Genomic DNA, 15,935 nt, shown 5'->3' on the forward strand with positions numbered 1-15,935 from the left:
GAAAAACCACATCCATATATTTACAATCTATTATTTTCCTCATTTTCAATTCCTTGCTTGTGTGCATAATTAATTGTGATTTACTCAAACCTAATACATTAATTATTGAGATGACATCAGAAGTTCAATCATAATTGCTATCACCGAAATTAATAATTGGACTTTCACGACGCAGACTAGACAGCAATTTGGGGCGCCCATATGTTCATAGATTAAAATATTGTTTTTTCCAATGAATAAAAACATATTAAAAAAATCATGATGGTACACTCTTTTTCAGAAGAATTTCCAACCCTCGTGTAGTTTATTAGATTAAGATGTTAATGTTTTTTTTCCACAAAATGGCAAGTTCAAGGTTCAAATATTCACCCTTGTTAAACATATTCGTTAACAAGGAGGAGTGCCAATCTTTTTTCATACTATTTTTTAAAATAAATATAAGTTATTTTAGGAATGTTTTTATTACAAAAAGATGATACATTTTATTATCATCAATACATAATGGATAAATCAGAAAACCATCATTTTCAACTAGATCCTCTTTTCAGAATACAAGAGCCAAAAGAATCATATTAAATTGGTCATGATTGTCAAGCATTTAACAACAAAATCCAGAATAAAAAAAGAGCATCTTTGCCAACCATTCATCCCCAATCTAACTTATTTATAGAACTTTTATGACAACAAACTTATACAGAGAGAAACGAAACACCATGTCCTTTGGACACAAAGGTTTCACCAGTAGAACCCTTAATTTAGGGGGTGTTTTAAGATTGGAACTTTGGATATCATAATATATAAGGCCACCAAGATAACAAATTCCTTTTGATTTCCTGCTTCATAGTATCCCTCTACAACCATTAAATATGTCTTTCCTAACCATCAACACAAAAAAAAAAAAATAACAGAGGTCTTGTGACTCCATTACAGAACAAAGACAAGACTCAATATTTAGATAAACAAATGTTCAAGATGCAGAATATTTAACAGAAATAGGATGTGAAAATCAAACCAACTTACTTATAACTTCTCGTGCATATACTTATAATACCCAATCAAAGTAGGACAACTTAAAAGAAATTATTTTAGATTTCAACGAAAGCAAAATCTTTAATTGCTTTAATTGAGCAAGGTAGGAAATGCTATATATAGTTAGATTATATAAATTTTAAGTTTAATTGTAAAATATGGCAAAAAATAAATTATTTTATTCATTATAAAATAGAAAATTAAGTAATACATTTATAATGAGTTTAATATATATATATATATATAATATAAATAAGTTATTAACCTATTTCAATCTAAACTCTTCTATCGAGATAGCATAGGAAATAAGTGTTTTTATTGAGAACTAAGAGGCAGAACTGATTTATAACTCATTTTTTATTTCAAGATATGAAGTAAATTTCTCAAAGTTTGATGTTTAAACTTAAATTCTGTAAGATAATATTGTTAGACTCAAATAACTATATAGGACTTTGTTTATTTTAGAGTTACATATTTCCATCACCCCTTTATTTTTAAAAGTGTTTTAATAAGTAAACAGAGAATGTTATATATAAGTTACTCTTAGATTTAATTCCTATGTCATGATATAAAACTTTTGAAATTACCAAACACTAGTGATTTTTTTATGATTATGATTAGCATTATAAGTTTTTAATGAAAAAGTTACTATATTAAGGAAATAATAATTATCAAATTATATGCAATATTGTATGATATTATACGATATTGTACCCAATTATATGCAATTAATTTAATAATGATAGAATATCATAATTAGTATCCCTACCTAATTAGATTGTAATTTGGAGAGAGAAACTCCCTATATATTTTCTATACTTGAAGTGATGTAAACATACACATAAGAGAATAAGAAACATATCTTCTTCTTACCATTTTTTATCATTTTCTTATATGGTATCAGAGCACCGATCTTGGTGCCCTGACAGCCTCTCCATTTTTACCCCTAAATAAAAAATCATGTCTGGCAAAGAAGGCATAAGTAACGAGTCCGATAGAAACCTCGTACAAGTCTTCAGTGCCGAGCAAATTCAGCAATTGGCAAAGGCTATTTACTCGCTCAACAATAACGGTAAAAGTGACACGTTTGTTAGCTCTGCAGGTCTGCTTGCCCATAACTCCTCTCCTAATTCTGCTTTTACGAAACCATGGATTTTGGATAGCGGAGCAACCGATCACATTGCATCTGATTCACAATTTTTCACACACACTTCGTCATCATTTATTTCAAATGTTAATCTGCCCACAGGCTCAACTGCGCCCATCTCATCTACAGACACAATTAAATTCAATGACAAAATCACTCTCAAAGATGTTCTTTGTGTTCCTTCTTTTAATTTAAATCTCATGTCCATTAGTAAGATAACCAGTTCACTAAATTGTTGTGTCGTTTTTACTCCACATGGTTGCGTTTTACAGGACTTGGCTACGGGGAGGATGATTGGCTCGGGTAAACAACACGCAGACTTATACTACATGTCCCCTCTTCCAAACCAAGCCCACACATCTCAAATATCGACCGACCCTGATTTATGGCACAAGCGCCTTGGACATCCTTCTCCAGCATGTCTACAACTTGTATCTTCCTTACTACCTATCCCTATCAGTAAAAATCTCATTCCCATTCATAATAATTGTAGTATTTGTTCCAAAGCTAAACAGACAAGGCTACCCTTTCCTTTAAGCACAATAAAATCTCATTCTCCATTTAATATATTGCATTGTGACATTTGGGGTCCTCATAAAACCCCAACTCATTTTGGAAAACGTTTTTTTCTCACTATAGTCGATGACTGTACTTGGCTATTTCTTATGAATCACAAATCTGAAACCCAACATCTCTTAGAGTCATTCATAACATTTGCACAAAATCAATTTCAGGCATCTATTAAAACCATCCGCGTTGACAACGGACTGCAATTTATTTCAATGTATGGTTTTTTTTCTCAAAAAAGTATTGAATGTCAACGCACTTGCGTCTACCCTCCTCAACAAAATGGAGTAGTAGAACGCAAACATAGACACATTTTAAACACAGCACGAGCCCTCCTATTTCAGTCCAATTTACCATTAGAATTTTGGGGAGAATGCGTTTTAACTGCCACATATATCATTAATCGCTTGCCATCACCTTTACTAAAAAATAAATCACCTTTTGAGTTACTATATAATCAACCACCTTCACTTTCTCACCTAAAAACTTTTGGTTGCCTCTGTTACGCAACTGTTGTTTCACCTAAGCAAAAATTTGATTCGCGCGCCCGACAATGCATCTTCATTGGTTATCCTCACAATCAAAAAGCATACAAATTATTTGATATAGATGCAGACATTTTTTTTACAAGTCGGGATGTCATCTTCCAAGAAAGTGTTTTCCCATTCTGCCAACAGTCACAGACACAATCCTCACCTCCATTACAAGGTATTTTGCCCACTATTGACATTGACTTACCCACTCCTGTCCAACATTCACTCGATCAACCTTCTTATCTTACTCATCACAATGCACCTGAACCTCCATTAAACCAACCTTCTTCTCCTACTCGTCACAATACACCTGAACCTCCATCAAACCAACTCTCTTCTCTTACTCGTCACAATGCACCTGAACCTCCATCAAACCAACCTTTTTCTCCTACTCGTCATAATATACCTGAACCTCCAGTAGACCAACCTTCTTCTCCCATGCCAAGAAGTCTAGCACCCATTACCAAACCTTCTCCAGTCGACCTTCCTGTTCGACGATCCAGTCGCACATCAACCCAACCTTCCTGGCTTCAAGACTACGTAATGGGATCCCAAGTCAATCATTCGACCACTGCCTAAGACCGACCGAATGAAACCAGGTATCCTAGGCATCATTTTCTTTCTAATTCACGATTTTCTTCTACACATAGTGCATATCTTGCTAACATCACAGCCACCAAAGAACCTCACACTTATGCTCAAGCTATCCTTGATCCAAATTGGCAAAAAGCAATGGACGAAGAGCTTTCCGCCTTGCAGCTAAATCAAACGTGGACCTTGACACCGTTACCCGCTGGGCAGAAACCCATCAGATGCAAATGGGTCTATAAAATAAAGTACAACTCAGATGGTAGCGTCGACAGATATAAGGCGCGCCTTGTCGCAAAGGGGTACACTCAGATTGAAGGTGTCGACTATTCTGAAACTTTTTCACCAACAGCAAAATTAACAACTTTGAGGTGTCTCCTCACCATTGCAGCAGCCAAAAATTGGTTTACTCACCAACTAGATATGCAAAATGCCTTCTTACATGGCACATTGCATGAAATTATTTACATGGACTTGCCACCCGGGCATCATCGACAGGGGGAAAACATTGTATGTCGACTCAACAAATCCCTTTATGGTCTCAAACAAGCATCTCAAACATGGTTTTCAACATTTTCTCATGTGATTAAATCTGTAGGATTTCAACCGTCCAAGACAGATTACTCTCTATTCACAAGACAGAATAACTCATCATTTACTGCCCTTTTGATTTATGTGGATGATATTCTTTTGACAGGAAATGATTTGACAGAAATTCAGCGTGTTAAAGATTGTTTATTACAACAATTTCGCATTAAAGATCTTGGAGACCTAAAATATTTTCTAGGGATTGAATTTTCCCATTCCAAAGCTGGTATTTACATGTCCCAAAGAAAATATGTGCTTGATATTTTGCAGGATACGGGACTCACAGGTGCTCGTCCAGACAAATTTCCAATGGAACAATACCTAAAACTCACACCAGACGATGGAGAGTTATTAAAGGATCCAGTCAAATACAGGCGACTCGTGGGACGACTGATATACCTCACGGTTACTCGACCTGACATAGCAATTTCGGTTCGAACCCTAAGTCAATATATACAGATCCACGGAAACCTCATTGGGATGCCGCAATTAGAGTCCTAAAGTACATCAAAGGATCATCAGGACAAGGATTGCTATTGCCATCTGAAAACAATCTGACATTGACAGCTTATTGCGACTCAGATTGGGGAGGTTGTCAGACAACTCGGAGATCAGTATCTGGGTATTACATTTTTCTTGGTTCTTTTATTTTCTCATGGAAGTCAAAAAAACAGACAAACGTATCAAGATCATCAACGGAAGCAGAATACCGCGCGATGGCCAATACTTGTTTGGAGATAGTTTGGTTGCGATATCTGTTGCAGGATTTAAAGGTGCCATGTAACTTGCCAGCTCAACTTTTCTGTGACAATCAAGCGGCGTTACATATAGCAGCAAACCCAGTATTTCATGAACGCACAAAATACATTGAGATAGACTGTAACATTGTGCGAGAAAAATTACAAGTTGGGATAATCAGTCCTTCATATGTACCGACACAGTATCAGCTCACATATATTTTTACAAAGGCACTAGGCAAGGAACGGTTTTTGACGCTACGACACAAGTTGGGAGTTCATGATCTTCACCTACCAACTTGAGGGAGAGTATTAAGGAAATAATAATTATCAAATTATATGCAATTATTGTATGCAATATTGTATGATATTATACGATATGTACCCAATTATATGCAATTAATTTAATAATGATAGAATCTCATGATTAGTATCCCTACCTAATTAGATTGTAATTTGGAGAGAGAAACTCCCTATATATTTCCTATACTTGAAGTGATGTAAACATACACATAAGAGAATAAGAAACATCTCTTCTTCTTACCATTTTTAATCATTTTCTTATATACTATAACATTTAATATAATGTTTTTGTAAGAATAAAATTTTTATTTTCTAAGATAAAAAAAAGACATTTTACTTTTCATTCTTATATATTATTCTTCTTCTTTTATGTTCCATCACCTTCTTTTTGCATTCTTTCTGTTCTCGCCGGTTGACTTGGTTGTCGTTTGACTCCAACGACAGCTTCAGGCCCCGCCTGTCTCCTCCTTCTCATGCACTCCTCTTGGTTGAAGAACGTTGTACCTGTAGAGACAAAAGGGCGCCCTGACGACCATTTGCACTCCGATACTCAAGTCAGTACTGGGGCAAAGAAACAATAAGTGAATAAAGCAGTTTTAGTCTCAGAAACGGTGTACCTTTTTAGGGTTCCTACCACCCTTTATATAGGTTGTAGCTAGGGTTTACTTCTATTTTGTTACCCGTATATAGGGTTCCTAGGAGAACGTCCTTGCACCGCTATTACACAATCATAGCGTAATCTGGCACGTAAGAGTTCCCTTTACTAGAGTGCAACGACTAACAGTATGGCCACCAAGGTACCAACTCATGCACCAATTTTGCGGGGCCATCTGTTCTTTGGGTGTCCTATGTATTCACGTGCCATGCATGCAATTGTTCCTTGGAAACTCTTACCCTAACGGACCTCAACGCCCCCAATGAACACTTGCTTGTGCCGTACCCGAATGTACCATACACACCCCATGCATGATCCTCTCGTGACTTAGGTCTTTTTCTGGTATCTCGGTGTTGACTTCATGTCAACTCATACAGCTTGTGGGATCCAGCTTACGTGGCCCACCATTACTATGAGTCCACCAATATCCGATGTCCGATGTCTTTCTCTCAGGCTGATGACCGAGGTCTGACCTGTACACTTTCTTTGTCGTTTTTGTTACAAAGTGTCTTCTTCATTGCAATATCATCAACTCTTGGTGATCTTATTATTCTTTGTACCATTTTCACTTGATGTAATAGAGTTCAAGGTAAACGAAAGTAAAATTGTTGAAGATATATAGATGAAATTTCTGGAACATTCTATAACACTTATAATTCTGTTAAGAACAGATTTAATAAATCCAATTTACGTGATATTATTTTATGAGAGGAGAGAAGCCATACTTTTTATATTCTCTAAATCTTTAAAACTGATTTATAAAGTATAAAATAATTGTAATAAAAGGCATAGCCAATCATAAATTGTCATTAATGTGAATTTTAAAAAGTATACAAAAGTTAATAAACTAATCACTACAAATTAAATGATAGTATACAATTTTTTAATTACAATTAAATTGGTTAAAAAATATTCAAAAATTAAATTAATTCATATAACTTGTTTAAAAAAATCACATATTTAACAACTAATATTTTATGCGAGTATCCAACTTATTCATTTAAAAGTATATTTTTATAAAAAATATATATTTAAATGTTAATATATATATATATATATATATTATGACATAAATATAAAATATTTATACACATTCTCCTTGATGTTAAGTCTCGTCTCAAAATTTACCCTTGATTATGACATATATATATATATATATATATATATGTTAAGTCTCGTCTCAAAATTTATCCTTGATTTTTTTTTTTCAATTAGATAATATATGAACCTAAACACAACAAGGAAGAACCTCAGGGAAAGTTGGAAAGATGGATAACTAGTGGATGAAGAAATAATAAATTTGCGTAAAGGGGTCTATAAGAAGTATAATTAATTATTAAATAACATAAGACTAAATAGGAAAGAACATGACACATGAAGTTGGGCAGGGAGGATAATGGGGTTACAGTCAGCTTATGGAATTATTCATAGTAATTCGCGATGAAAACAATATTTTTTTAAGATGTTCTAGTTTGTAAAATCCTTCCCTAATGTTTAAATACTAGTGTGGAGGGTATTATTGAGAAAATTCCCACGACGGTGAATCTGAAAAAAAAATGTCCTTTTAGATACTTTTATATGTTCTCTATGTCAACAAGAAGATGAGTCAATTCAACATTTATTCATTCAGTGTAAGGTGACATACTTTGTTTGGATCTCAAGTTGCAGATGGATGGAGATTCAGTCTGTCAAACATGAGAACCTTATGTGTCATTTTGACCAGTTCCACCTTTTTCACATAAATAAAAAAATAAAGTCTAATTTGGAAATGTGTATGGATTGAAATGGTTTGGAGCCACTAGTACAAAATTTGAAAACAACGACTATTTATTTAGTGCGGCTTTGCGTTTAAACGCATTTGTAAAAAACGCGGTGGCATTTTTGTAATTAAATTGATTTACAAATGCGGTTCTAGGGTAAGACCGCATTTGTAAATCAATTAAAATGAATTACAACTGCGGTCATATTAAAGACCGCATTTGTAATTCATTCTGAATTGAATTACAAATGCGGTCTTTAGTATGACCGCAGTTGTAATTCAATTCAGAATGAATTACAAATGCGGTCTTTACTATGACCGCAGTTGTAATTCATTTTAATTGATTTACAAATGCGGTCTTACCCTAGAACCGCATTTGTAAATCAATTTTACCCTAAAAATAGAAGCGCGCCACTGGTTTTCACTTTCACTTTCGTCTTCTCCGCTCTTCGTTTCAACGTTCTCAGCTCTCTCCGCTTTGCATTGTAAGTTTCAGCTCTCTCTGCTTCAACGTTTGTTTTCGTTTTCGTTTTTGTCATTGTCATTATTCACTTCCTTGGCATTGTCATTTCGTTTCCTTACTCGTTTTCTGCATATAGGTGGTTACTGTTCTATTGGTTCTCTGGTTTTTTCTGCTCCGCCACCGCCACTGCTTCCGTCACCGCCACTGCTTCCGCCACCGCCTTCGCCTACGCCTTCGTCTTCGTCTCCGATCACCATCAACCTAAAGGTTGGTGTTGTATTTATTTAATATTTTGAATTTATATTTAAAATTTTGAATTCATATTTAATATTTTGAATTTTTATTTTTCTGTATTATAATATATATTTAATTAATAACTAATATAACTTGGAATGTATAACTAATAACTAATAATTTATATATTTGTGTGTATTTTGAATTTTTGTATTATATAATTTCTATTTTCTTAAATTTATATTATATATAAATTCTATTTTTGTAATTATTTTTATTTTTTGCACTTTCTCTTTGCATATCTTTCTTTTTTTCCCTGGCATCATTTATTTTTTATAATTGTCACTTTAAACTACTTTTACTTAAATAAAAATGAATATGATATTAATCTTTATGGAATTATAATTCTATAGTGTATTAAACTTTGTTCTAGAATTTTAATTTTAGAAGTGAAATATTTAGTTAGTTGTTAATTACATTTTAATAAAAGTTTTATGTTATGTTAGTTATTGTTACTTTTAGAATAGAAATATCGTGTTTGGATTGAGTCCGGGGGTGTTCGACCCTCGGCAAATGTGTGAGATTGAAGAGAATACTAATTATTAGAAAATCCTAACTATATTCCAGAATATATAATGGATCGAAGTTGGATTAATGTTGTTCGTATAAGTGATGAGTACGAAAGGGGAGTAGAGGAATTTATACAATTTGCGCAGCGTAACGCGATTATTAGTGGTCATGATGGAGCAAAGATCAGGTGTCCGTGCGTTAACTGTTTGAATGGAAGGATACTGGATGTGAATATCATGAGGGAACACCTGCTATGTGATGGGTTTCTTCGATCTTATACAACTTGGACATGGCATGGTGAATTATTAAATTTACCACGTGTTTCCGTAACTGAAGAATATGTGGGTTCTACCATGGATGAAGCAGTACACGATGATGGAGATGATGATCGATTGGAGGACATGATTCGTGATGTGGGAGCTGAGTGTTTTGCAAAAGCGCATGGATATGAAAGTATGTCAAAAGATGCAGAGACTCCTTTGTATCCTGGATCAACTAACTTCACACGGTTGTCGGCGGTGTTAAGATTGATGAATTTGAAGGCAATAAACGGATGGACTGATAAAAGCTTCACGGAATTGCTCCAGCTGTTGAAGGATATGCTTCCAGAGGGAAATAGTCTACCTAATCGTAATTACGAGGCAAAAAAGATTCTTTGTCCAATGGGTATGGAGTACAAAAAGATACATGCATGTCCTAATGATTGTATATTATACCGGAAAGATTTTGAATTGTTGAAAAGTTGTCCGAGGTGTGGGTTATCACGTTATAAGTTGAAACAAAAAGATGATGATTCTATTGATGACATGAAAAAGCATGGACCCCCAATGAAGGTTATGTGGTATCTTCCCATCATTCCAAGGATGAAGCGTTTGTTTGCAAACCCAGACGATGCTAAGAATCTTAGATGGCATGCAGATGAGAGGAAATGCGATGGCATGTACCGACATCCAGCTGATTCTATTCAATGGAAGAAATTTGATGATGACTTTCCAGAATTTGGTAAAGAATCAAGAAATATCCGACTTGGTTTAGCTACAGACGGAATGAATCGGTTTGGTAATATGAGTACAAATCACAGTTCATGGCCTGTATTACTAGTTATTTACAACTTACCTCCTGGATTGTGCATGAAGCGAAAATACATGATGTTGTCTATGATGATATCCGGTCCGAAACAACCAGGGAATGATATTGATGTTTATCTAAGTCCCCTAATTGAAGATTTGAAGTTAATGTGGGACCAGGGTGTCGAAGTATTTGACGGATTTGCTAATGAAACTTTCAAGCTTCATGCCATGTTATTTTGCACCATCAATGACTTTCCGGCATATGGTAACTTATCAGGTTATAGTGTTAAGGGTCACAAAGCGTGTCCAATATGCGAAGAAGACACTGCTTCTCAACAATTGAAACATGGAAGGAAAACAGTATATCTTCGGCATCGGAGGTTTCTTAGAAGTCATCATCCTTACCGGAGGTTGAAAAAAGCCTTTAATGGACACCAAGAGGGTAGTGGTCCACCAACTCCATTAACCGGTGTTGAGGTTTACGAAAAGGTAAATAACATAGACCACACCTTCGGCAAGTCCAAAAAAAAGTCATCTGTGACAAATATTTGGAAGAAGAAATCAATCTTCTTTGATCTTCCGTACTGGTCGAGGTTAGAAGTCAGACATTGTATAGATGTAATGCATGTTGAGAAGAATGTGTGTGATAGCTTAATTGGTACACTTCTTAACATTAACGGGAAGACGAAGGATGGTCTAAATGCTCGTTTAGATTTGATTGAGATGAACATACGCGGCGAGTTGGCACCCATACAAATGGGTAAGCGTACATATTTGCCCCCAGCCTGTTACACAATGTCAAAAGATGAAAAAATTAGTTTTTGTCAATGTCTAAAGGGTGTGAAAGTGCCACAAGGACATTCCTCAAATGTGAAGAGTCTAGTGTCAATGCAAGATTTGAAGTTAATTGGGTTGAAGTCTCATGATTGTCACATCTTGATACAACAATTGTTGCCGGTAGCTATCCGTGGGATCTTACCAAAAAATGTTAGACACACCATAACCCGTTTGTGCTCATTCTTCTCTTCCATCTGTTGTAAAGTCATTGATCCCTCAAAACTAGATGAACTTCAAAATGAAATTGTTGTTATCTTGTGTGAATTGGAAATGTTTTTTCCTCCGTCTTTTTTTGACATCATGGTTCATCTAGTGGTGCATCTGGTAAGAGAGGTTAGATTGTGTGGACCAGTGTACTTAAGATGGATGTATCCTGTTGAGCGGTATATGAAAATTTTGAAAGGTTATGTGAAAAATCATTATCGTCCAGAGGCTTCAATGATTGAAAGGTACATAGCTGAAGAAAGTATTGAATTTTGTTCAGAGTACATGACAAAAGCAAATCCAATAGGTGTTCCAGCTAATTCATGGCACCACAGGCGTTCTACAAGTAAATGTTTACGTGGTGTGAATATTGTAAGCAAATCTCGATCAGAAGTCTTGCAAGCACATTTGTACATATTGAATAACACAGATGAAGTTGTACCTTACATAGAAGCTCATAAAGCCATTGTGAAGGCAAATAACCCAAGACAAGCAGAGAAATGGGTCTTGATGGAACATAATAGAACTTTCATGCCTTGGTTTAAAGATGAGGTGTTCAAGGATTCAACGGCATCAGAGACCTTGACTTGGTTGGCTGCTGGATTGAAGTTTGATGTCATTTCATGTACAGCGTACGAAGTGAATAATTGTATATTTTACACGAAGTCCCTGGATGAAAAGAGTACAGTTCAAAATTTTGGTGTTACTCTAGAAGCCGAGTCAATGCAGTTTTCGACTTCGAAAGATACAAATCCAGTACTTGGATCAATGGCATACTATGGGTTTATAGAAGAGATATGGGAGATTGACTACACTAAGTTTTCCGTTCCAGTTTTCAAGTGTAAATGGGTTGATAATAAAAGTGGGGTTAAAATTGATGAATCAGGATTCACACTAGTGGACTTTCGAAAGATAGGGTATCGAGATGAGCCATTTATAATGGTTCAACAAGCATCTCAGGTTTTCTATGTGAAAGATCCTACGTCAGAACATTGGTATGTCGTTTTACACGGGAAAAAACAAGGGGAAGCCATAGATGATATTGAATATGGCGAAACTTGTTCATTCACACCAATGATAACTAATAAAGATGACGATGTACTTGATGATGTACATGCAACCCGTAAAGACCACAGTGAAGGAATTTACATATAAACATTCAACCCACATGCAACATGTAAATAAACATTTATAATTTTATGTATTATTTTTATATGATTTTAATTCGATGCACATTAACTAATGTTTGTTACCTAATTTTTTTAACAGAGACATGGATGACGACCAGACTCCAGTCAGACCTCGATCTGGGCGAGGTAGTAGAGGACCTACTAGATTGAAGCGTCTTGCATTGAGACGTGCTGCTGGTGAGAAGACACATGTTGACATTGACGTCAACACTGGAGTGGCTTTTGGTCCTAAGGCAGATGAGTTTATGAGCTATCTTGGAGTTGTTTCTCGTGAGAGGCTCTCCATTTTGATTAATTCATGGGATGAGGTTTCAGAGGTTGATCGGAACATGCTATGGGAGGATGTTCTGGTAAGCTTTACATTATTATTGTTATCATATAATGCTTTTTAATATTGATTAATTAATTTTAATTTCATGATGTTATTTTGCAGGCAAACTTTGACATTCCTGATGTGGAACCGCTTCGATCAAAGATATTATCCAATATCGCACTTAAATTTCGTACCTTTAAGTCAAGACTGACATCGAGATACATTTTTGGCGACCTTAAAGACGAAAATCCATGTTTAAAGTACCAACATATTGATGAAGAGACATGGTGTCTTTTTAGAGAAAGCCGTGAAAATGAGGCTTGGATGGTAAGTGAAGTAACTTTTTTGTTTATATAACATTAATAAGTTTATCTTATTTACTTCAGTTTGTTTATTTCAATTATGACAGGATCGTCGGAAGAAAGCTCAAGAGATAGCTTTGAAGAATCTTACCCCGCACGTTATGTCTCGTTCGGGGTATAGAAAACTTGAGCAAACACTGATGGTGGAAAAGGAGAAATCTCAACAGGGGACGTATTCTGAGAATGTGGAAACAGGGGTCACTTCTCCTCCACCACCTTTTCGCCATGAAAAATGGAAGAGGGCCCGAATTAAAAAGTCCGGTGCACCAAGTTCCGAGCAATCCGGGGTTATAATCGAAAAAATTGTAAGTTATTTTTGTTATTTTCAATTTTTTTAAAGCATTAATTATATTAATGATTGAAAATATGATTTTTGTGTACTCTTGCAGGATTCCTTGGAATCCGACGGTACATTTGTTGCTGAAGGTCGTCACGATATCCTGGTTGAAGCAATTGGACGACCTGAACACTCTGGTCGTGTTCGTGCCGCTGGACAAGGGGTCGGAATTAAACTTTATTTTGGAGTTTCAGAACGACAGCCATCCTCCTCCTCCAAGAAGGAAACTCAAATGAAGACTAAGTTACGTGAAGAAATAATGGAGGAGATGAGAAAGGAGACTGATTTGATGTGGCTGGAGATGAAAAAGGAGAATGATCGAATGCGACAAGAGTTTCTATCGCAACAAGTTTGTGCTGAGCCGATTGAACCCCTTGTTAGTCCCACTCCCAAGAGCACAAAGGGGAGTTGTGCGGCTCCTCCAACATCAGGGGATGATATCAATGGGCAGACAGAGGATTGTGAGCTACTGGTAGTGGGCGGCAAACTTCCTCGGGTGGTGGCACTTGGAAAAGTCTATAAAAACGCCACCACCTTACATAACGTTCCTCTCTCCCCTGATGTGGCGAAGGTAACTGTTGAAAAAGTACGATTTCCTGATGCTCGTGTTCCACTACCTTCAGATGAGGTAACCACTGTGGCCGATGCATTTCAGACATTCGTTGCCTGGCCCAGAGAGCTCATTCGATCTATGCCCGAACCTCATGTAATAATTTCGTTTCATTATATTATTTTTTATTTATATTTATATATTACATATAATTTAATACAAATGTTGTTTATCTTGTAGGAACCTTTTCAGCCACCAACTCCGAAAAAGAAGCGTGAGGTTCCAGTTGACGATCCTATGGCTTCCCTACGTCTCATTGCTAGTCAGATTGGCAATGATCCTTTTCCAGTTCCGTGGGATAATACATTTTTTCAAATCAACACTGAACTGCCACTGATGATTTACAACACAGATTTATCAGAATTTATATCTGGGAACCAGGAGCTCAATATAAGTATAATTCAATTTTTTATGATGTAAGTATCTTTACCTATTATTCAATTTACTTTATGTTAAATTATTATTGATTATGCTTTAACTAAAAACTTGTAGGTTTTTGCATAGAGTCTGTATCACTGAGGGGAAGGAAAATATGTATGGATTCGTAGATCCTGCATATACTAATCCCGTTGGACCAAACTCAACTGAGACTCAAGCATACATCACTAACATCCTGGAAAAAGAGGGAAAACAAATTTATTTATGCCCTTACATTAATGAGTAAGTTTAATTATATGTCATCAATTATTATTATTTCATGTTTTAAATATTTACTAACTCTTTTCAATGATCATATAGGCATCATTGGCAATTACTTGTCTTATCAATGGTTGATAAGACTGCTGTGTGGTTCTGTTCCCTACACAAGAAGATGCCCACAAAATTTAAGGATATCATTGATACGTAAGTATAGTATAAACATAACTTTGTATATGTTACTAATTAACCATCTACTAACGAGGTTTTTTGTATTAACCAGTTCATGGCGTGGATATAACATCCTAAAAGGTCGATCCAGTTCAAATAATTTGAACTACATAAGAGTAAAGGTTTGTAATTTTTTTCTTTCTCTATTATCATTGTTTATCAATATACTAACATATTACTTTTTATTGAATTATATAGTGTAATAAACAACCAGGAAGCTATGAGTGTGGCTATTACATTATGCAATGGATGATTACCATTATAAGACTAGGTGTTAAAACTGGTTGGAAGGAGGTATATGTTAAATCATTTTTATAATTCTTGAACATATATATATCTAGAAACTAATTTATGTCAACTTTGCAATGCAGTTATTCACAGAAGAAACACCAATGAGTGAGGAAGGCATTTCATATGTTAGAGATTCTTGGTCCACATACTTCATTAATTTTATAACTCTAGCATAAGTAAACAACATTAGTGGTTTTATTATATGTAATTTGATCACTTGTAAATGTACATTTTGATGATTTCAATTGGTTACTACATTTTTGTATTTGTCTGGCTGGGTTTAATCATTATGCAGGTTATTTAAATATTTGTTTTCTGCACAAAACAGGATGTACCAAAAAAAAAAAACACTATTTACAAATGCGGTCATTTACCAAGACCGCATTTGTAAATAGTGAATTCGCATTTACAAATGCGGTCTTAGTAAATGACCGCATTTGTAAATAGTGATTTATGAATGCGGTTTTTACCAAGACCGCATTCATAAATCCTAAACCCCAAACCCACTCCCTAATTCAGAATAATATACAAATGCGGTTACCTAAAATGACCGCATTTGTAAATGTGATTTATGAATGCGGTCATAGGACCGCATTTGTAAATTCCAGATTTACAAATGCGTGTTGATCAAATGCGGTTCTATGACCGCATTTGTAAATTTAAAATAGCCGCATTTGTTTA

The 15,935-nt window shown here is 35.2% G+C and overlaps 1 protein-coding gene across 2 annotated transcripts; it reads left to right on the top strand.

Moving 5' to 3' along the window:
* The first annotated feature begins 8,162 nt into the window (after window positions 1–8,162).
* LOC137817583 (uncharacterized) lies at window positions 8,163–14,763 on the top strand. Of its 2 annotated transcripts, XM_068620863.1 has the most exons (6): window positions 8,163–8,636; window positions 12,554–12,824; window positions 12,908–13,454; window positions 13,539–14,192; window positions 14,277–14,512; window positions 14,589–14,763. In XM_068620863.1, the coding sequence occupies exons 3-6, from the start codon at window positions 13,251–13,253 to the stop codon at window positions 14,758–14,760; spliced, it is 1,266 nt and encodes a 421-aa protein (XP_068476964.1). In that variant the 5' UTR covers window positions 8,163–8,636; window positions 12,554–12,824; window positions 12,908–13,250; the 3' UTR covers window positions 14,761–14,763. The 2 variants fall into 2 exon arrangements, with proteins under 2 accessions (XP_068476964.1, XP_068476965.1); XM_068620864.1 differs by lacking the exon at window positions 8,163–8,636 and having other exon boundaries at window positions 12,303–12,824.
* Window positions 14,764–15,935: the final 1,172 nt, after the last annotated feature.

This window comes from Phaseolus vulgaris, unplaced genomic scaffold, assembly GCF_000499845.2.
Source record: "Phaseolus vulgaris cultivar G19833 unplaced genomic scaffold, P. vulgaris v2.0 scaffold_202, whole genome shotgun sequence".
NCBI classification, from domain to species: domain Eukaryota; kingdom Viridiplantae; phylum Streptophyta; class Magnoliopsida; order Fabales; family Fabaceae; genus Phaseolus; species Phaseolus vulgaris.